The sequence below is a fragment of the Sinocyclocheilus anshuiensis genome, unplaced genomic scaffold, assembly GCF_001515605.1.
Source record: "Sinocyclocheilus anshuiensis isolate Anshui unplaced genomic scaffold, SAMN03320099.WGS_v1.1 scaffold1391, whole genome shotgun sequence".
NCBI classification, from domain to species: Eukaryota; Metazoa; Chordata; class Actinopteri; order Cypriniformes; family Cyprinidae; genus Sinocyclocheilus; species Sinocyclocheilus anshuiensis.
Window position 1 is genome coordinate 163541 of NW_015540990.1, and position 24770 is coordinate 188310.

General features: G+C 36.6%; 1 protein-coding gene across 1 annotated transcript in view; it reads right to left on the bottom strand.

Moving 5' to 3' along the window:
• LOC107690206 (protocadherin-9-like) overlaps positions 1 to 24770 on the bottom strand; it is a 301385-nt gene that overhangs the window by 103657 nt on the left and 172958 nt on the right. The window contains exon 5 of the mRNA XM_016488465.1: positions 12245 to 12446. Within this exon, the coding sequence (XP_016343951.1) occupies positions 12245 to 12446 (202 nt within the window). The remainder of the gene's footprint in view (positions 1 to 12244; positions 12447 to 24770) is intronic.

Consider the following 24770-nt stretch of genomic DNA (forward strand, 5'->3'; position numbering starts at 1 on the left):
ACAGCCCCTTTAGGGCTTGGCCCCTAATAAAACAGTTATTTTAAATCTTAATAATATTTTAAAGCACAAGTGTTTTTACTGTATTTTTATCAAAAACCTGTCTTTTGAACACTTTTATGTAGATATAACCACTTAAAAGGCTGCCATATACAGTATATATCCCGAAGAGTTGTTGGTGCGATCATGACCTGAAGAACAGCTCGCATAAGTTAAGAGAGTCAACAGAGCATATTTTTACAGTCTTGAGTCACTGACACACTGCTCATTCAGATGAATGTTTTGTTGGTATGTGTGTATGTGTGTCAATCCAGCGAGCCATACCAGGCTCCGAAGCATGGCGAGGGAATTACCAATCTTCTCAAACTCATCAATGATGGATGGTAAAAGTGCTTCCGTTTTCATGCTAGAAAACATAACAATCTCTCTTCTCCGCATTTAGCATCAACACCCTTGGCCCCCAGAGCGCACGGTCTGCCATCCTGCCATCACAAAGAACCACTGGCCATGGCATAAACACACACTCACACAGAGACACACACACATACACACAAGTGCACAGGCACAAAAACCCACTAGTTCACGTCCAGACAGCCTATGCCTTTAACCTGCACGCATCCTGCTCCGGCATCAATAAATATATTTTCTTGTTACTCTTTGCTGCTCCCACTAAATGTTTTGAATCAAGTGTTAAAAGGGTTGAAAACAGCTCACCGCCACTTTATTCACCGCAGAGATGGAAGATTTAAATATAAATGAATGCACAGACTTTCAAAGCCACAGCAGACGCCTAACACCTTGCTTTGGTGGGTATCAGAGAAAAGCGCACTCTGAACCGCGACTTTCACTTAGCGGAGAGGCTGTTACTCTGTTCTCAAGATGACACCGCACCGGCATGATTCCTGTAAGAGCTTAAATCATCTCGCACTCTCCCACACGCGCGCAATCACACTTCTGCCTCTGTTTGTTTTCTTTGTGAGCTCGTAGGAAATGTTGACAAAGCAGAAGAGCTTGTTTGCATCTCGTTTTACGAATGGTATCAAGGCCGAGACGCTTCACATCTGGACCGCCGATCTGATGTGGTTAGCACATGTGGACCGAACAAGCACGCGTTAGTATAGTTTGTGGATAGAGTACGACCCAGAGTCTGTTTGATTTGTATGTTTAGATTGATGCAGACAGCTTTTCTGTTTTTCCCATGCACCTTCCTCGGTTTAACAGCAACAACAAATGTCTCCATTAGTGTATAAATCAGTAAATTAATAGTGAAACTAATAGTGCTCCGCCTGCTCTTTGTTTCACTCTCACCTCTCACTGAGAGTGAGTTCTGACCTAGTGAGTAACGTTTTCCCTCTGCTTTACTTCCCCGCCTACTCTCACTTCGGCTGCTATCTGTCTGCATCATGAACACACTGTAAAAAATGATTGTGATTTTAACAGTAAAAGACTGTAAAAATGCTACAGTAAAAACCTGTTAACTGCTTAACAGTAAGTTTGCATACTATATTCGGTGAATAAATGTAATTATATTTAATGTAATTTTACAGTAAAATACTGTTAAAAAAATTTTTTTTTGGAAGTGAAAAAGTAAAGTCATTGTATAATTTACAGTGAAAACCCGTAAATTGACACTCCCAGAATTCCTTCCATGACACTTCATATTTGATGTTTTTTGTTGAAATGACATGTTCCTTCTTAGTTTTTTTTTTTTTCTTATCAGTTGTGTACATTAGGGTTTAATCTTACATCTAATGTTGTTAAATTAATGTTTATTGCATTATTTCAGTATTGTGTGTGTCACTATGATGGTGTTTAGTGTTTGTGTGAATGACACTGTGCACCTTCTAATATATAAGTTTGTGATGAGCTTTGGTTCATCATGTGACTTTCTCATCACCACCGGTTTTGTTGGTTTTCAGTGCATTACAATGGTTTAAAACAGATATTAGTACTTCAATATGTTGGTTTATTAACATTACATCAGTTAATGAAATACGGTATTTTATTGTGAATTTAAGTTAAGTCGGTAAATCCTAAAACGTTGCTACCATATTTTTTTACGGTGAAGTTCTGGCAACCACAGCTGCCGGTATTTAACCGTAAATGTCACAGATTTCTTTTTTTTTTTACAGTGTACGCTCATGAAATCTTTACCTGCTAGAAGCCAAAAACGTGGGAGGGATGATAATAGCATCATACAGATCAGATCAAGTTCATAAAGTCAAGTCAAATAAACCCACCTGATAAACATCAACTAACATAGACTAGTTTAATACAGTACACTTGTAAAACATACACCTTTCTCATAACTAATTACCAATATTCACCACAGGTCAAACTATCGATAATACTTTGTAGTGTGATTTGGAAGATGCTTTGTTTCTATTTATAGTTTGTTACATAAGATTTAGTTGATCATTTTCTTTATTCAAATTGTATTTTAATTAATTACAAAAAAAAACATTAATAGGTTTATAAATTAAATGATTAATAATTACTTATTTGTAAACAATAATTACTTGTTTTTATAGAAGTAAGAAGTTATGAATTATATTTTTATATTTTGTTTTAATTTTAAAGTTTTACTAATTTTTTTACTAAGATTTTTTTTTTATGTTTATACAGTTTTTAGGGCATCAAGTTAAAATTTGAAATGTTCCCTTGGCAACAAGTAATTTTATTAAAATTTCTATTTATTTTTTTGCATTTTATTTTATTTTTATTAAAAAGACAGTTAACTATAATCACCATGTATTTTTTAACATTGTGTTTTAACATTTAGTTATACTGTATATTATAGGTTTTAAGTTCTCCGTTCTTTAGGTGGTGACTATAAAATATATTAATTTTTATAAATGGTACATTCATTAAGATGAAGTTGTAACAGTTTGTTCCTTCTAAAACACAAATCAGTTCTTTCAAACTGTTTGTTTCAATGGTTAAAAATGTGATTCTCAATGTCATTAGACTAGAGTGTTTACTGTTTCTACTCTCTTTATGAAAGAACACAGCATTTGTAGCTCCATTTTTGAGCACGGTCAGCATTGAAATCTCAGTAAACAACATGACGTGGAAGAAAATCATTACAAGTCGGAAACAAGTGGACATTCTGCGGGAGCGAACATGTGCCAGGACAAAAAAACAAGTCCCACTCAGAGCTGTCTTAACCTTAACTACTTTACATAATACCTTGTAAATCTGTAGTAGATTTACTAAAGCTGCTTTTAAGCATCATTTTCTCAAAGCATCATTAACAAATCAAACTGAAATAATTATATCATCAAGGCAAATGCAGCTGATTGAATCTTATTCGCCTCGTGTAATCAGACCCTGTTGACACGATGTGAACAGAAGCTCTGACTGCAATTCCTGATAGTTTGTGCTGCAGCAGCGCTTCCACGCTGTAGGTGGGATCTCAATGAAATCTTTTTAATTACGCAATTAATTATGAACTTAGTAATTAGATTAATTAGTTAATTGCATAAAGGGTCCTTCCCCTTGCCATGGTACCGTGTAAAATTTAAGTTTAGCACTGCCAGGGATCCTGGGGGGGAAAAAATAAAAAAAACGGAAATGCATGAGAAAAATAAATGTGTCGGTAAATACATTCGTATATAAACAAACACAACTACAGCCAGGCAGGCGGTCCATTAGACAACAACAAACTGTAAATACTCAGAAAATGACATTACAAAGACGATGGAAGTGACTCACTGATATTTCTGTTAAAAATACTGTATATATTTATTATAAACAAATATTCAGGTTATAAGTGTGGTGATAATGCACAGCTAGCTGGTCATTATCACAAAATAAATCCTTTCAGGGTGATACATGATCTTGTTTGATCCTGAAGGGGTTTATTTTGTGATAATAACCAGTTAGTTGTACATTATCATTCCAATCATAACCTGACTTCTTACCAAATAAATGAGTGGTTATATAATTTGAGTTGAAATTGTATTATGTGAGAAGAAAGATGATAGAAGATGATTTGTGAGCTCTCAGTTGAGGTTAATATCTAAAAAGGAGTTGTGATGTTTGTTGTATGTTATGTATGAGTCTCCATTCCCCACTGTGACCTCAGACAAGCAGACTGTTATTTAGCATGAACAATACTTCACTACACTGCAATACTCTGCCACACCCACCGTTCTCTTTTTGCCACATTAAACGGAAATTCATCTGTCAAACAGTCATAATCTCTCTCCTTCCTGCGATCACTCATTCATCTCACTCCTGGCCTGCTGTCAGCACTAGCAGTCATGCACGGCAAACATGGCATCCTGCCAACGTGGGGTAATTAATTTCAGTATTTCCACAAAGGCAAATGATTGACAGAGTCGTGTTTGCCTTGAATCCTCATTACTCCACGGACGAGCCTTCTCTTCCTGGCACCTCCCCACTTCCTGTCCTGCTTGATTTTCCTGCACTCTTCATCTTTTCTGCACTCCTCTTTGAGAACCGTGTGGCCTGTCGCTGTGTGGATGTTCTCCCACAGAAGCAGCGTCAACATGCTTAGCATCCATGACTCAGTGCTTCAGTTCTTTATTTTTAATTATTGTTATTGATTCTGTTTAGAAACTCAATGGGAAAAATGGAGACTCAAGAATTCATGTGCTGCATCACAGTGGCTCTTAACCCAACACTGCGCTGATACGGTCTATTATACAAAAATATAAAAATGTTAAATTCAAACATGAAAAGTAATAAGTGTTACTAATTGGGTAACAAATTAAATACATAAAAAATAGAATAAAACAAATGCCATGATATGCTACTTGACTGATCAAATGAATCAGCATAACGTATATCAACTAAATAAAATTAACTAACTAATTAACAAACAAACATACAAATAACTACAGTAAATAAATATAAAATATATATTTTTAGTTGATTTGCCAGTTGATTTAATAGTGCTGGGCAAAATAAAATAAAATAAAATAAAATAAAAATACTAGACAGATGAACCACCAGATCTGCCAAAATATATTATGACTGGACAAATAATATTTGACAACCTTTTATTCTAAGTTGATAAGCCTATTTATTTTTACCATCTAAACTATGCACAATTATATGGTTAGTAGCATTATATTAAAGATAAAACAGCTTCCAAAAGGAGGGGAAAAAAGCAACTTCAATCAGGAATCAAGGAATTTATTTGATCGCTAGATTAGGAAGCAAGCTAGAGAAGAGGAGAAATACAGAGACAAAAAAAGACACTAGCTGTTATGCTAAAGTCTATAACAGGAGAACATATTCACTCACATTATTCTGTCCATCTGTGACTGTGACATCAGATAGCTTTGTTCTACTTGTATTGCTGTATTCTTTAACTATCTTTGTATTTTATCCCCTCGTTTCAGCTCAGGGTTTCCACCGAAGCTCACGTTTATATGGCCTTCTGCTGTGACGTCTGAGGATCACGAACAGACTCCGGCATTCTACTCCATCATGCAGTCTTCAAAAACACACTTACAAAAAACGGCACATCTTTCCGTTCGACTCCACCATTAAGTTCACCGTGAACGGAAGCTGTGTTCCTGAATAATATGAGTGGAATTTGGCTCTCATGGGGTCTTGTTGCACACAAACCGTACATGTTTTATTTAAAGGCACTTTATAAAACCAAACTCGCCAGAACAGGAGCAAAACTAAAAGCAAAGAATGAAGTGGTACATCTCACAATCCATTTATTCTTTCAAACTGACTCGCTAGAAGAAAAGTTCGCTTTGGATGTATTTTTAACAGCATAATGCATGCCTCAAATCAAGGACAAATAAAACAGAAAAATTATTTGTGGTTTAATATTTAAAGATACTGTAAGGTTTAATTAATAGGTTATTTTTAAACCCAAGGCATTGAATCATGCATCAATAAATAAACAGCTATGGGTTATTGTATGTGCGCCTGGCGTATTTAAACAATCACCACCATCTCAACCACCAATTATAACCCAGAGTTATTAGATTACAAATTAAAGCGCACATTTGCAGCACAGCAACCTGAGAATGAATGCGGGTAATTATTCCAGAGGACGTTGAAATCGCAAAGCATTTAAAACACTTTTGCAAATAATTTAAGATGCCCGCAAGATTAAAATTAGCCTTTCTAGCTTTTAAATTATACATATAAAGTCGTGTCAAAAAATCTTCTGTGCACACTCGCTTCTTGATAAACACATAATTTTTTTAAATGTCAGAATAAAGTAGCGGCACATGCAACGCTGACCTACAATTAGCACCCGCTAGCTTAATACCTTTTGATTGAAAGCATAAAAATAATTAGTCAATCTGCATAATTGCTAATTAGATACTAATGCATATGTACTCGCAATTAACAACAGCTGCATGGAATAAAGGTAGAATAAATTCGCCTCTGAATGCCAAAAGAAGTATAAGACTTGCAAACACAGCTGCTGCGACTCGTATATTAGCTCCCAGTCGCTTTCTTACAAATGCTTAAAAAAAAAAAATATTTCTTCAAATCCTTGAATTGTAGAGCTAAAAAGTATCCCGTAATTATCATCTCAGAGGGTTGCTTTTGTTCAAATGTTGTTTTGTGGCGAAGGAAATCAGCTTTCTGAAGCCTACACACGTGGAGCGGGATGTCGGGATCTCCCGCCGAGTCCAAATGGAGCCCACTCCGATACATGTTTCCCTGTCTTCTTAAGTTGTTGCCATGAATTGACGTTGACAGTCCTGTCGGCAGCATTCAAAAAGCGGAGCTTGTGGTTCTTTTGCATAAGGTAACAAACAAGTTTAACACCGGAGCAGGGATAAACACCGAAGAAAGAAAACATAAGAGATAAACGCTCACAACTTCAGAGATTAATTCAATCTGCACAACAACCTCGAACCCTCGGTTCCCCTGTGGTTGGTACAGATCATCAGAAGTTGACAAATTAATCCTCACAGCCAGTTTTTACAGAAGACTGCTTCCTGAACTCACTGAGCATGCAGACATAGAGAGATTTGTATGCGGCACACAATGGCTCCACATACTAGAAACCAGCGTTCTGTGGCATCTGAGTGCAGGAGACCCACAGAGGCATATGTTTTCACCGCTCTTGTTAACTGCAATTCAGAAAGAACATTGTGTGACATTCTGGGTTCAGGTAGATGTAAAGCTTGAGTTTTCACAGAATCTGTGACCTTGAATATGGCCTTATGTTATTAAAGGAATAATTGGTTCATCGCAGCATTCCATGGTTGCGTATTTTTTTCTAGAATGACTCTGATTTCTAACTTACACTATCATTCTAAAGTTTGTGGTCCGTAAGATTTTAAAATCTTTATGGAAGAAGCCATCAAGTGCATTTATTTGTGCAAAAATACAGTAAAATTGTGAAACATTTTTTTACAATTTAAAGTGACTGTTTTCTGTTACAATGTATTTTAAAGGGGTCCTATTATGCTCTTTTACAAAGTCTTGATTTTGTTTTGGGGTGTACTAGAACATGCTCTCATGCTTGGTGGTTCGAAAAACGCATTATTTTTCACATAATTTACAATATTAAAATACCTTTCTCCCCAGTCTGGCATGAACGGCTCGATTAGTTCCGGCTTTGATGAAGGTCCACCTTCCGAAAAACAAAATGTGTTGTGATTGGTTAGCTGTCCCAGTGCGTTGTGATTGGCGAACAGCTTAGACGGTGTTTCAGTACTGCCACGCCCCTTGCTCCGTCTTTCAACAAAAGCTTTTTGGCGAATCTGGCAGGCACTGTACTCCCTCATGTTGTGGAAGCTGTCCTCAGTAAAATGCGCAGCACACAATAGCAAATTGGGGTTATAATGCTCAGGGACAGAGTTAAAAAATAAATTGCAACCACTGTTTCCTGACATCATCCGCTTTCGGAAGCCCAAACAAAGACGTTTGGGCATGGAGGTGAAAAAAAACAGTGTTTCAGGCGGTCGCGCACCGGACGAGAAGCGCAGCGTCGCGCCACGTCTTTAAAATTCAAATACATTATTTTCTATGAGTGTAGGCACACCGGCGGCGCCGTTTGGCGTCCGCTACAGCACAGCAGCTCTTCTTCTTCATTTTCTCTGATGCACTAACTCTGCAGCAGCACTTCTTCTTCGTTGTCTCGTCTGATGCACTCACTCAATCAAGCGTTCTAACCACAACATCGCCCCTCCCCAGCCCCCAACCATTCGAATTTATGTAGGCGGGAATTCTTTTTAATGATATTCTAATGAGCCGCTTTGTGATATCACAAAGCCCGGAAAACAAACACTGTAGTCCAAACGAGTCGTTCATTGTTTACAGTGAATTTATAACAGCTGAGGGGTGTTGTTAGGCACGTCGCGAAGCGACCCCTTAGCTGTTATAAATTAACTGTAAACCACAGCTTCACGGGGCTTATTGCTTCTATAAAACAGTTATTTTAATACGTAGTAAGGTTTCACAAAATAAAACCCAGCAAATAAAGTGTAATGATATTAATAAAAACATTATTCTTTTCACCAAACAATGTAGTTCCTCAGAATCAGTTGTGGTTGCAACAAAGTGGTTGCCGAGCAACACACAAATGTAAACAAAGGTGTATGTTTGTAGAGTAATTTACAACAGCTTCGAATGTGGCTTAGCCAATCAGAATCAAGGACTGGAACTATCTGTTTTATAATATGTGACCCTGGACCACAAAACCAGTCTTAAGTTGCTTGGGTATATTTTTAGCAATAGCCAAAAACACATTGTATGGGTCAAAATTATCGATTTTTCTTTTATGCCAAAAATCATTAGGATATTAAGTAAAGATCATATTCCATGAAGATATTTTGTAAATTTCTTAATGTAAATATATCAAAACTTAATTTCTGATTAGTAATATGCATTGCTAGGAACTTCATTTGGACAACTTTAAAGGCGATTTTCTCAGTATTTAGATTTTTTTGCACCCTCAGATTCTAGATATTCAAATAGTTGTATCTCGGCCAAATATTGTCAGATCCTAATAAACCATACATCAATGAAAAGCTTCTTTATTCAGCTTTCAGGTGATGTATAAATCTCAATTTCGAAATATTGACCCTAATGACTGGTTTTGTGGTCCAGGGTCACATATAATTTATTCCTGTGATGCAAAGCTGCATTTTTTATAAGGCTTCAGTGTCACATCCTTCAGAAATCATTCTAATATGCTGATTTGATAAAGATTTTCTATTATTCTCAGTGTTGAAAACAATTGTGTTTTTTTATATATTTGTATATATATATTTATATATTTGTAAAAACCATTATTCATTAGAAAGTTTTTACTGTCACTTTGATCAATTTAATGCACCCTTTCTTAATTAATAAAAAAAATAGTTTTTTTTTCTTTCAAACAAAAAAATACAAAATCGTACCCACCCCAAACTTTTGAACGGTAGTGTGTAAGCACTTAACTTTATATGTATACATTAATGTGTATATATACTTGTGCCCCATCTGTAATACACACACAATCAAACACACTTAAAAGAGTGTTCAGTTCATAAGTTGAGTGAAATTAACTTTTCTACTGCACTGCAGTACTTCAACAGTCTGTGCAGCAGGAGTTTAGATGAACCTTTTGATATGCTTAATTAATGAAACTGGAGTGTATGAACATCTCCTCAGACTTTATCAATGCACACCGATCCATACCAAAGCCAATGGACCAGGCTTAAGATTACAGTCCAATTTAATTTAAGACAGATACAAGCAGCCAATTAGTTATCTATCTTTCACTCAGTTTCTTTGAAATCACTAATCGTTATATTTTGGCTTTGGTAGGAACATGTCCCAAAGGTCCACACCAGATTCTACACCAATGCACATCTTTACATTTATTTCGAAAGTTGCCAAAGTTTGAGTTACAAAATGTGGAGTTTGACGCTCCCTGTGCTACTGAGACCTCGGTGACGTATAAGAAGCTCAATTTGATTTGCTCATCTCATCTCTTACTGACCTCTAATTGATGTTGCCATCCGAGCTTGGTGATGCTCCCAATATAGCCCCTGTGTGTGTCCAATATTTGATTATGCGCCGGTCTCCATGGCACCACGGCCATTTGTGTGCTAATTAATTACCAGGCTTAAGAGCTTGTAGATAATTGGTGTGTACATCACCATCAATTCCATTAAAAAGAGCAATTATCACCTACCTTATGCAAATGATTGTTTCTGAGCTCCCCCCTCTCTCATCAAATTAAAAGGAGACACTTGAGTTGTGCCGCTCTGCACTAGATCACACTTTCAATATCATATTAATAGCAAGAAAAGACGCGGAGTCTCACGGATACATGCATGACGTCTATAATGAATCTTTAGAGACCAATAAAGGGTGTGTGAAAAATCTGAGAATATCCTGGTGCGAAAAACTGTCCAAAAACTAGTTAAACCACTCAAATGAATCGTGAGGTGCAAACGTGCGCACGTTAAATATCTCTGACCATGGGCGATACAGGTGCTGGAGCAGATCTATGGCTCTCTGTGATTGGAAAAGTAGGTCATGGAGTGCTATGGCTGGAAATATAAAAACTGAACATCTTTGCCGCATGAGACCCCAACAGGGAAATCATCGCTAAATAAATCAAGTACGTGCTGAGCCCAATAGAGCTTCACTCTCTCAGCCCAGAGAGACGCGACTGACCATTAGCGTATAAATACACATACTTCCATCACGGCTCTTTTCACGCAGGAAGGGACCTCAAAACCTATGGTGACATATTAAGGACAATGACATATAAATCAAATGTCTTCTTTTGACCGACCTTTCCTAATTTTACTCAAGGTGAGAATGAAGGTTCTGCTGGTTCACACTGCTTAGATGAGCAAAATTGCAAAGATAATTTTCCTTTCAAAGCATTTTTTTATTACAATTCCACAAATGTCTGCTTTTTTTTCTGTAATTGTTATTTGTTTTTCATTCAGCTGATTTAATGATTTTGGGGGGCATTTGGATGAACCTCACAAAGCTGTCAATAACAGATCCAGGACCATATTTCACCTCAAAATAAATCAAGGGAAGGAAACAAGAAAATATATTTTGCTGAGCAATGAAGGTTAAGACAATTTTAGATTTTTCGCTGTGTTATTATTTTTATGATAATTTAGCACTTTCCCTAGAAAAATAAAATAAAAAAATAAATAATAAATCCTGCTTACCAGAATTCAACAAATTATATGATTCTCATTATTTTAATGATTAAAAAAATATTGAGATTTAAAGATATTTAAATAGTAAAGCATCTTGTATTTGTTGTTTTTAATTTATTGTTGATTTTTATTATTTTAAACTATTTTATTAGAGTATTCAATCATTATTTTATTGAATTAGAATGTGATAATTGTATGTAACTGGCACAAAATAATAATAATAATTCAAAATGGTCCTTAAATAATCTTAATTTTCCTTAAGTAAAATGGCATATATATATACACACAGCAAGTATATTTATAAAAAGCAAGTAGCACTTAATTAAACACGATATTTGGCAGTTGAAGAAAAAAAAAATATATTTTTTTTTTTTACTTAAAAAAAAAAAAGTAGTTTAATTCAGTGTTACTTGCTTTTTCTTTGTAATTGTTTGTGGAATTTACTAGCTATTGAACATTTACGTTTTTATTTAAACATTTATTTTACACCAAATATTCCAGTGTACCATCTAAGCAATTGCTACTTCTGATATACCAAGCTCATTTTGCCATCTAAACAGTCCTAACCAGACACAAAAAATTGCAAGACATTTTGCTGCTTGCTTTTTATTCGCTCTATCTAAAGCGAATCCCACCGACTGTCATAAATATACATTAAACAACATATATATTCTGATTACCAGGCCTTCTGTCATTATGCACAGCATCAAGAGTTCAGCGTGAACAGAAAAAAATGCTGGAAACGTCATGCTGCGACTGACTTAATATGAGGTGTAAAGCACATCTTAATGCACATCTACTGCATTTCTGCACAAATACGCATAATTGTGCAATTTTGCCTCTACCCATCTCTTATTTATTACAACTACGTTCACTTGTGCAAACTTCATTCTGTGTATCATGAGAGCACTCTATATTTACATTGTAAACTGTTATTGCAGAACATTAAATTGTTGCACACATTGAGTGGGAAGGCGTATAATGAAAACTATCATCTGTGATATTCATCTTGCTCTCTGGCTCAGCTCCTCCTCCTCTGTTAAGTTCAGAGAAGAGCAGAGACAAAGAGAGAAGGAGAGTAACTAGAGCTGCACTGAAAACATGAGCAGACTCACCGGAGCTGGGGTCTGAGTTGCCGTCCGCTTCGGTCCTCTTGTCCGGAGAGGCCTGCTCGTAGAACTCGTCCTGCGCCTGCACCAGAGGGAGAGGGTGTGAGATGAGCGGCCCACTGCCCACAGGCTCATGGTCCCCTAGCCCACTGTCACTGCAGCTTTCCTGAGACCCGTCCGGCAGGTGAAACGTGACACGCCGCTGCGACTATAAAACCAGAGAGCAGAGAGACAGAGCCACACATTAATGCCTGTCTCCTTCTTATCCAATCAACCGCCCACTTTCAGTCAATATTGTGGATTGAGACTGAATTACAAATTTGACAGCTGAGGGATTTGTTGACTTTTATAGAAATTAATTTACTGAACAAATAGCAATTTTTGGATTTTATTTGGTCAAAATTGCCCCTCGGCACAGCAAACACAAGTCACATTTCACTTTACGAAGCTCTCAGCACTAAAGAACATGTGACATCATGTGCAGAATGGATACAGCGTAATGCGCTAATGATATGATCTGTTAATAATCGCTCAAAATGATGGTGTTATGACATGCCAGCATGTGAGATGAGACTATGAGAAGTGGCATACGATAGATAGACAGACAGACAGACAGACAGACAGACATAGATAGATAGATAGATAGATAGATAGATAGATAGATAAGCATTACAAATCAAAAGTTTAGGGTTGATAAGGCTTTCTCAAATGTTTTGAAACAAGTCTCTTTATGCTCAACAAGCCTGCATTAATTTAATCAACAGATAAAACTATCAATATGGTAAAACAGCATTAAAATTCACAATAAAATTTACAATTCAAAATAAGTGTTTTCTATTTTAATATATTTTAAAATGTAATATAAAATATCTTTTAATATTGAATATATTTTAAAAATGTATTTTTTTCCTGTGATGCAAAATCACTTAAAAAAATTACATTACATTTTACAATAAAACTTACAATTTAAAATAACAATTTTTTTGTATTATTTTAATATATTGTGAAATTCAATTTATTCCTGTGATGCAACAATTCACAATTTAAAATGTGTTTTGTAATTAATATATTTTAAAATGTAATACTGAATATATTAAATATTGAATAGATTTTATGTAAAATAAATGTTTAAAAAATGTATTTTTCTTTTCCTGTGTTGCAAGAGCATTTAAAATGGCATTAAAGTTTACAATAAAATGTACTATTTAAAATAAGTGTGTTCTATTTTAATATATTTTAAAATGTAATTTATTCATGTCATGCAACAGCATTAGAAACATCATTAAAAATTTTACATCAAAATTTACAATTTAAAATAACTTTATTATTATTATTATTATTATTATTATTATTATTATTATTATAATAAAAAAGATAATAATAATAAATAAATAAATAAATCTAATCTTACTGCCCCCAAACTTTGTAACAGTATAATGAGTTGTTGTGATAGAGGTAGTATGTTCTATGTTCATTGCTCTCGAAGATGGCCGGTCAGCACAGGCTATGCCCACAGCGCTGGTAGGCGTTGGCGGAATATCACTGCTGGGTTGGCACGGCCCGGCCAGAGCATCCCAGTTCACATGCCATGTGCTCACACTGGGCACAAAGGCTCAAAACTGTGTGAAGTTTCCGGCATCACCATCGAAACGTCTTGATGATGCAGCGTGCCTGTACCATCCTGCATCTGTGAGCTTTCCATTGCTTGCATACACAATAATTTATACACAATCTGGGAAATAATTGCACACGTAATTTTAACCAAGCGCAGTTCTTGTTGCTTTTCAAGAAAATATTTCTGCATTGCTGATCTCAGTCACTTGCTAATTTTGAGCATACTCCAAGAAATTCTAATGACATTTCGCAAAGTCCAGCACCGAGCTCTCCGCTAACCTTTCTGAGCGGGAAGTTGTCTTTATTTGCACCATATCTGTCGACTGTCTTAGACAACTCTGCTGTAATTATTGGCAAAAGCAAAGGTCAGATACATTGTGAAATTCAATTTATTCATGTGATGCAACACATTTATTTTAAATGAACTATTTAAAATAAGTGTTTTCTATTTGAACACATTTTTAAATGTAATTTATAAATGTAAAATGTCATGCAAAGCTGAATTTTCAGCATCTTTAGTCTAGTCTTCAGTGTCACATGATATTTCTAACATGCTGATTTGCTACTCAAGAAACATTTCTTATTATCATCATCATGTTGAATGTTGAAACCATGTGAAAGTTCCGGCATCACCATCAAAAGGTCTTGATGATGCAGCGTGCATGTACCATCCTGCATCTGTGAGCTTTCCATTGCTTGCATACACAATAATTTATACACAATCTGGGAAATAATTGCACACGTAATTTTAACCAAGCGCAGTTCTTGTTGCTTTTCAAGAAAATATTTCTGCATTGCTGATCTCAGTCACTTGCTAATTTTGAGCATACTCCAAGAAATTCTAATGACATTTCGCAAAGTCCAGCACCGAGCTCTCCGCTAACCTTTCTGAGCGGGAAGTTGTCTTTATTTGCACCATATCTGTCGACTGTCTTAGACAACTCTGCTGTAATTATTGGCAAAAGCAAAGGTCAGCCAATCTCAGCGCTATGCAAATGACCTCATTATATAATTTGGAGCATTTCAGAAAGCAAGTGACATTCAATTAGAGGTAAAAAAAAAAAGAGGTGAACAGTAACTTCAGCATGACAGCCTGAGCTACGAACCACTTAAGCTGGACAAACCACAAACCTTCTCAGATCTCTGGGCTCAGAACAATCTCAGTGACCTTTTCACCTTTTGACCACTTGCATCACAAAGTGTTTATATAATTATTATATATAATTTATAATTATTGTTTATAGTAATTAATGGGGGAAAATTTCAGAATAAGTTTGTTTCAGACAGCCAGTTTACTTGCCATTATTTACTTGGGATTTAAGTTGTTGAAGTAGCAAGATATGCTGTGAAAAGTAATAAAACAAATGTAAAAGTGTGAAATGAACGCAATCATAAACAAATAAAATGGGAGTTGCTGGCACAGCCTATTTGAAGTGTTAAATTGCACTTTTATCACAGAGATGTGTCTTTTAAATTGTCTGAGCGTGCACGTACAGTACATACTGTACATATTGAGTGTGTGTAAGTTCAGTCATATGATAAACTATTGTATATCATACCAGTTCTGACTGATCCCACTACAACTTCACACACATCATTTTAGTAATAGATATGAAGGATATTACGTGCTCTATAAACCACAAGTCCTGTGTAGTATTTTTATTCATATGATATCCTTGGGTTTTGCCAAAAACCACACTATCAACTCACACGCATTAATCTCTCATATCACATTACAATATCATCAGAGCAATATTGTGTGTAGATCAGCTTGCAGAGTTAAATACTACACCTCTAATGTCCCAGCATGATACGCAAACCACCATGAAATTAATGCACAGGTATGTGATCACACTTCAATTATAAACGGTAGTAAAGCAAGACTTGATACACACACATTATATGCAGTGATAATGTATGGCTGCTTATGTGCTCATAATGTTTTAAATATCTAATGATGCATGAATGCATGTGTGTTAATGTAAATGTGCATGCTGCATCCAACATTTAGTGACAGATGGCAGTAAAAATCAATGGGGAAATGGAACCAAAAGACTTTTTAATTAGCTGGTAACTTAAATTGTGAAACAAATAAAATATTGCAAAAAAAAATAAAACATATTATGACTTAATAAATGTTATGCAAGACATGTTCTTGATATATTTCATCTAATTGGCATTTTGTTTAAATAAATCATAAATCTTAAAAAGAAAAATAATGAATGAATGAATGAATGAATGAATGAATGAATGAATACTGTGTGGTTTATGAAATTTTAGGAAAATAAGAAATCTTATTTTAGGAGTATTTTTTTTTACTGGAGAGAAAAAAAAAAGGATAAAAAGAGGTTTATCTATGTACATATGTCTCGTATTAAGCCACCAAATCATACATATGAGGAATAAAAATCACAATTTTGTTTTTGTGGCAATTGGACAGACTCTGGCTCATCTCGAGGGACACATTGACCTGTGCTGTTTATCACAAATATGCAAAGAAAAAATGGCTAAATAATCCTATTTTCAATGGTCCAAAAATATATTTTTAATAAAAATGGTGCAAAATAAAGCTTTATGGCCAGTGAGAAATATGTATGCTACATTTTCCCAATTCTCCAAAAGTTAATACAGGATCCCGTGTACCTGCGCCTCACACCATGTGAAAGTCAATGTGGGCATGAATGTGTGTGTTTGTGTGTTTGCCCAGCAGTCACTCACTGCTGTATTAGCATAAGACCAGCTTAAACCTTCGCAACTGCCAATTTACACGCAATCATGGTTTATCATGCTTGTCAGCCCATATTAGCGGCGTGTTTTTATATTGCAACGGGCCACACGCGCTGGCGACGGCACTGGTGCTAAGCAAACATAGCCGCTTTCAGCTAAGATGTTTGCCCTCGTCAGAGTACACAGAATCAGTGTCACAGACGTTTTCTGCTCAAAGACGCACGAGTCGATCTCGCCACCCGATTCCCTCACTCGGGGCTCAGGAGCGAAGAAAGAAAAGAAAAGAAAGTGGATGCCTCTAAAGCACTTTTCAGAAAATGGAGACATCTTTGGCTGCGAGTAAATAGGCAATTACGACATGCATAAACAAATCTGCGAACATGCAGATCTTTAATAAATTACATGTCCTACGTTTCAGGCTCATGTCAGTTTTTCTAAGGAGGAATTTCAGGGCTTGCTTATGAGTGCTTCACATCCAACAGAGTAGCGCTTAATGGATTTGCGTTAAGTCTGGGTTTAACCTAGCCTCCTGCTCGGCAAAAGTCATCGCCGTCTGAGAACTGTTAACGCGGTTTAGCGGCAGATCAGGTCTCTGTGTAGAGATTAGCACCAGAGTTTGCTGGAACTTTCCAGCGAATGTCACAAAACCTCAGAACATCTTCCGTAATTCTCTAGAAGGCACAACAAATCTGGCTAGAGTTAATTCGCTGCCGTATCTGTTCTTAACGTGATGATTTTAAGTCTGCATCAAGAACATTTCACATCTAGGGTCAGCATTATCTTTCCTCCGTATGAACAGGGAGACTTTTGCAGCCGGATGCCACATGTCTGAGAAATAATAGACTGCTGTTTCTGTCTGGATCTCATGGGACGACTCATTGGCAAGCGCACCTCTCGCTTCCTCCATCTCTCAGTGTTTCTCCCAAGGGGTGGAGATGCTAACAACCCCCTCCATTTCCACCACGAGCAAGCGTGCTGTCGGAAAACAGCGCTCTCTTTCGCACCTGAAACCAGCCTTGCAGCAGGTCCTAACCAGGCGCGAAATTTCCAGTCGTAATTTGTACAGAACATACAGAACTACCAAATTTTGCTATAAGTTTGATTGCATCATATAATATTTGGTGTTAATAGTGTTCATCGTCTGTTTGATTACGTCTTTAATTGATTTTTCAGTGCATTTCTGCCATACGTAACTGACGGTAACCACTGATAAGCTACTACTAAATATTGTAGAAACTTCATTTTCTGTAAAGTTGCTTTGCAACGATTTATATCATTAAAAGTGCTATACAAATAAACTTGAATTGAATTAATTTGCCCGTCCACGCTGAAAACGTGCAAAAAACAGCTAATGAGAACGTACCTCATGTATAATATACAATTGACCTATCATTAGCACAAAATTAACCCCTCAGTGGACATTACATATGAAATATTTAATAAGAATTCTAAGATTCTAAAATAACCTTTTTTTTTTGTAATGGAAATGTTCCATGGATGTTAAAGGTTATTCATGGAACCATAAATGGCAATGAACAATTTTTATTATTTGTATTATCTTAAAACTTCTGCCAAAAAGTTAACTAGAATGCATAATAATAACTGAGAAGCTGGATGTTGCATTAGTATGAAAAAAAGAGAGTTTGTGGTGTCATATGAGAGATGCAAAAATAGTGCCGGTTTCAGTTACCTGGACGAACGGACTGATGCAACACTGCCATTGACAAAAGAGAATGTTAGGAAATATCTGACTGCCATGACTGAATAACAATAATCTTACATTTAATTTAGTTAGAATGCACAGCTGCTTCTGAATAATCATAAGTGGAAAACAAAGCATTTTGCCTGCTAAATGGTATAGATACAATATATACACTGCCGTTGAATTATTTCCTTCATAGATCATACTAATATGCTGAAGAAACATTATCAGTGTTGACAGTCATGCTGCTTCACATTATTTGTGGAAGGTGTGATATTTTCTAGAATTATTTAATAAATAGAAAGTTAAAAAAACAGCATTTATTTGAAATAGACAAATTGTGTAGCATTTTAAATGACTTTACTGTCTCTTTTGATTAATTTACCATGTCCTTGCTGAATAAAAGTATTAATTTCTTCTTACTGACTCCAAACGTTTGAATGGTAGTGTACCTATAGCGGTAACCCCACTAACCTGAGTTAAGCAATCAAGCCATGACCCACAGGAAAAAGCTTTTGTTGAGCTGAAAAAAAAAGCCTTTATTAGAGAGGAAAAGCTTTTATTGCTTGTCACTTTTTTTGACATCAAGTATGTCACTGCTCTTTTTAGCTAGGTGTCATGGTGGAGTGTGCATGCAAACCAACACAGACTCAAAAAAAGAAAAGAAAGCCGTTAAAATCAGCAGATCACTCAAACGGTGATTAATATATCTGCACAATGACTCACACGTGTAGGTAGATGCATACACGCAAAATAAAAGGGCACACTTGTGACAGGAAATTGAGGTTCTGGTCTCAGCGTGGATATTTCCATAGCAGCCCTGGTGTGCTTTTCGTTTGCAGGCGATTGCTCAGATTGCTCAAGGAAGGAGAGGGAACGTCTACCACCTCACTGCTGCTCCCAACCTCGCACACTCGAGAAAATAATCCAATCCAGCAACGCCTCACCACCTGCTGAAACAAGCACCGAACGCGGCTCTTGTGTTGCAGCTTTTCAGAATCACAACAACACAATAAAACACACGAGCATTCAAAACAGCAGTACACAATATGTCCCTACACCTCACAACTGATGAGGAATCTAGAATTTTTCTTACACAGAACCAAATGACTTTAAGACATTTATTTTTGTCTATGGTTCTGCATTCTTCTGCCAAAGCAACACAGAAAGAGTTTGGTTACTGATGATTTATAAAAGTTGGAAATGGAATTGGAAAATCTGGCATCCACAGTCATTTCTATCCTGTGTTTTTGTTTATTAATTAAATATGTGTGCTGCATTTGTTTATGCTTTCAGCTACAAGTAAATGTCCAGTATCAGCTATATTTATCGTATTTGACGATCCATTACACAGATTCTCTCCCAAATTGAATGAAGACAACATTGAGCTTGCAGACTGAGTTGATGAGAGGGGGAAAACTGGGCTCTGTAAAATAAACCCATAGCCAATAAAAATAGAATGTATAATATAACTTTCCTGTGTTGTCCCTAAATCCATGCGATTATTGGCTACTTGTTATAAGTAATAAAATAAAATAAAATAAATACTTTTGTACCTTCAAAACAATTATTGGACAAGTGGTTCTCAAAAATACTAAAAGAATAATCAATGGAAACATTAAGCTTGATAGATAGATAGATAGATAGATAGATAGATAGATAGATAGATAGATAGAATCACATTACAGCAACAAGATCATGTTCACTGCTATATACGTGAACCGCCAAAGGATTTTTTTTTTCACAATGCCTCAGATGAGATCTGTCATTTATAGTTGTTTATCTCTTTCCACACACTTGTTAGTGGGTTTTCTGTGGAAAAATAGTCACTTAAAACTCACTGCTAGAATAACTTGGGAGAACTGCCAACAGTGTGAAATACTAGATATATAGATATATACAGTAAACGCACGCACACACTTTTTTGAAAGCATCATTGTTGCTGAAGCTCTAGTGTGTGAGAGATATATATCCTGCTTTATGGAGGTGTTTTTATGGAGTGAAACAGAGCACCGATTCAGGAGATGTACAGTCCGTCCTGAGTCATAATAAAAGGCTGCCTGCCCTCTGTTGGTCTGAACGCACCACTGCAGCAGATGAGGACGGACCTTGCACGCTTTGCCTTTTGTAGCCCTCTTTCCTATCACCGTCCCTTCTTTTTTATCTACTTAAATCGGCTCATTTTCCCTCCCCCTTCTCCATTATGGTGCTCTCTGCCTCTCTCTCCAACTCGTTTCCGTCGCACATCAGAGAAGAAGGTTTCTGTGCAGCGCCGAAGGCCTCGTTCGGCTCGGCTCTCTGTAGTATGGCTCTCAGCGCATGTGTTCTCTGGTAATGATCCCCTCGCTCCTCATTACAGGCAGAATGCTGTGACCTCCCTCCCATCGTACGGGCCTTTTCATTGGCCTCGGTGGCTCAAACGCCGGCCCGGGCCAATCTGTAGTCGTCCGCGGTCACAGAAAACATCTTTAGTATTTTCGTACATGGATGAGGGGGACCGATACAACCCTTGCAGCTCACGTAACGTCCTTTTGTACGGGGCAGAACAAGCTGGAAACCGGTTTCAACACAAACACACAGACTGGACAGGTATTCACGACTTGGGAGGGATGAAACGCCAGCTTTAAAGAGGGGTTCTTCTCCCAGTGTCCCAAGAACATGCCCTCCAAGCCCAGAAACTGCTCTAACATGCCAAAAAAAAGGTGAATAAAACATGCGCTGTGCTTACATTGTTTTTCCATTGTTAAATCCTGAGTGTGCTGCTTGGAGCGCCTCTGGACACTCGGAACGCTAGCGTGAATGGATGTGTAAACTCGTCCTGATGGAAATACCATATTGGCCCGAATATAAGACGACCCCCCTTTTTCCAGATGTACCTTTTGGAAAATGCTTTTTAAAAAACAAATCTTGTTTTTTCTCAGTAAAACACACTTTGTCTTCAATTATTTTCATATATTGCATATTTTTCCTATTTTAATTTTTGTTTTGAAAGTATGGTAAAAACTGGTAAAATGTACCAACAATCACATTTAAAAAATATACACTTTTTGATATACCATAAAACTCGCGATCTTTACAACACGCATTACATTGCGTATTTCATGGCACACTCGTTTTATGCGTATTTGGCGCCACCTATTGTTGTGGGTGTATTATTGACATGTCAAAGTCTAGACCCTGAATATAAGACGACTGCGTTTTTTCATATGTATTTCCAAGAAAAAAACATCGTCTTATATTCGGGGCAATACGGTAGTAGAAATCTCCTGGTGGATGTGCTTTGGTGTGTTTTGTGCTGGGGGTCAGGGCTGCGTGCGAGAGTTGTTAAGCATTTCTGAAGCCTTTCGGTCGCTTAGTGCAGCAGATTTAAGTAGATTTAAATGTAGACAAGTTATTTAGAGGTACTTCCCAACACAATCTAAATATATGAGCTCACTCAAGTGAATGATCCGTACAGAAATGTGCCATAGATTCTGCCATAATACTATACATCATTACCACCATTATCTAGAAATAAATAAATAAATAAATAATAATAATAAAAACAAAAAAATATATATTAAAAGATTCTTAAATGTACCTATAATGCTACCTGTGCCATTTTTACTACTACATTTACTACTACTAATTTATTGACATTTTGGTCTCTGGATATGGAGACCAATCTTTCAATGTTCAGTACAGCTCAAAAGTTTGGAGTCAGTAAGAAATGTATTTGTTTGTTTGTTAATTTAATTTTAGTAGTAGTAGTTCTTCAGCACGGATGCATTGAATTTACCAGAAGTGACAATAAAGACATTTAAATGTTACAAAAGATTTCTGTTTCAAATAAATTCTGTAGTTGCTCAGAGAATTTTGAAAAAAAAGTATCACAGCTTCCACAAAAATATATGGCAGCACAACCTTTCATGTGCCACTGAACCCAGATTCAATGTCAATTCAACATCTAACGTCAATGTTAATTTGATGTCCAAAACTGACATCAGCTGACGTTGATATTTGTTGTTTTTAGGTTGTGTAACCAAAATCCAACATTAAGTCAACGTCAAATTGGCGTCAAATACTGACATCAACCCGATTTTCATTCTCAACCAAAATGCAACATCTGTCCGGCGTCATGTCCAACATCAACCTGATGTTATATTGACGTCCTGTGCCTGCTGGGAAGACTGGAGTAATGATGCTGAAAATTCAGCTTTGCATCAGGAATAAATTAGCTTTTAAAATGTGTTCTAATCAAAAATGGGTATTTTAAATAGCAAACATGTTTTTACTGAATTTTGATCAAAGAAATGCACCCTTCGTGAACATTATAGACTTCTAAAATCTTATCTAAAAACTTATAAATGACCCCAAACTTGGAACGGTAGTATACATGGGATATTTTGCCCATTTTATCATCAAAAAATGCACAAGATTTGAGGTCTCATTCACGTAAGTAGCTCAAACAGTGCAAGACGTGTTACACACCACTAAGCCCTAAGAATAGTAAGAGTGATAGTAACAGTACTAGTCAGGCAAGCATCACTAATAGTTGTAGTGAGTGTGATATTTTGGCGGAAACTATGGTTACCATGATACACAGGGAAGTGATTAGCGTTGTTCCCTCTGGGCTAATTGTACTTTGCCACATGCTTGAACCTGGATTTCTCTACTTTTCTTTGCCAGCAAGCACTCTTTATCTTTGTTCTGGCTCTACTCTTTCTCCTCTCTGGCGGCAAGCCCAGCTGTGAGCGTCCGGTGCTGAGAGTCAGCGCGCGAGTCCTCCACACTGTGGTGTAAAGGGCTGCTCTGAAACCCTCTTCTGATCTGCCTCAAAGCATTAGCTACACGCTAACAGCTCCTCACCCAGGCAGAGAGACTGTGTGCTTCACTGACTGAGAGAGAGATTGTGTGTGTGTGTGTGTGTGTGTGTGTGTGTGTGTGTGTGTGTGTGTGTGTGTGTAATGTAGACAAGTTATTTAGAGGTACTTCCCAACACAATCTAAATATATGAGCTCACTCAAGTGAATGATCCGTACAGAAATGTGCCATAGATTCTGCCATAATACTATACATCATTACCACCATTATCTAGAAATAAATAAATAAATAAATAATAATAATAAAAACAAAAAAATATATATTAAAAGATTCTTAAATGTACCTATAATGCTACCTGTGCCATTTTTACTACTACATTTACTACTACTAATTTATTGACATTTTGGTCTCTGGATATGGAGACCAATCTTTCAATGTTCAGTACAGCTCAAAAGTTTGGAGTCAGTAAGAAATGTATTTGTTTGTTTGTTAATTTAATTTTAGTAGTAGTAGTTCTTCAGCACGGATGCATTGAATTTACCAGAAGTGACAATAAAGACATTTAAATGTTACAAAAGATTTCTGTTTCAAATAAATTCTGTAGTTGCTCAGAGAATTTTGAAAAAAAAGTATCACAGCTTCCACAAAAATATATGGCAGCACAACCTTTCATGTGCCACTGAACCCAGATTCAATGTCAATTCAACATCTAACGTCAATGTTAATTTGATGTCCAAAACTGACATCAGCTGACGTTGATATTTGTTGTTTTTAGGTTGTGTAACCAAAATCCAACATTAAGTCAACGTCAAATTGGCGTCAAATACTGACATCAACCCGATTTTCATTCTCAACCAAAATGCAACATCTGTCCGGCGTCATGTCCAACATCAACCTGATGTTATATTGACGTCCTGTGCCTGCTGGGAAGACTGGAGTAATGATGCTGAAAATTCAGCTTTGCATCAGGAATAAATTAGCTTTTAAAATGTGTTCTAATCAAAAATGGGTATTTTAAATAGCAAACATGTTTTTACTGAATTTTGATCAAAGAAATGCACCCTTCGTGAACATTATAGACTTCTAAAATCTTATCTAAAAACTTATAAATGACCCCAAACTTGGAACGGTAGTATACATGGGATATTTTGCCCATTTTATCATCAAAAAATGCACAAGATTTGAGGTCTCATTCACGTAAGTAGCTCAAACAGTGCAAGACGTGTTACACACCACTAAGCCCTAAGAATAGTAAGAGTGATAGTAACAGTACTAGTCAGGCAAGCATCACTAATAGTTGTAGTGAGTGTGATATTTTGGCGGAAACTATGGTTACCATGATACACAGGGAAGTGATTAGCGTTGTTCCCTCTGGGCTAATTGTACTTTGCCACATGCTTGAACCTGGATTTCTCTACTTTTCTTTGCCAGCAAGCACTCTTTATCTTTGTTCTGGCTCTACTCTTTCTCCTCTCTGGCGGCAAGCCCAGCTGTGAGCGTCCGGTGCTGAGAGTCAGCGCGCGAGTCCTCCACACTGTGGTGTAAAGGGCTGCTCTGAAACCCTCTTCTGATCTGCCTCAAAGCATTAGCTACACGCTAACAGCTCCTCACCCAGGCAGAGAGACTGTGTGCTTCACTGACTGAGAGAGAGATTGTGTGTGTGTGTGTGTGTGTGTGTGTGTGTGT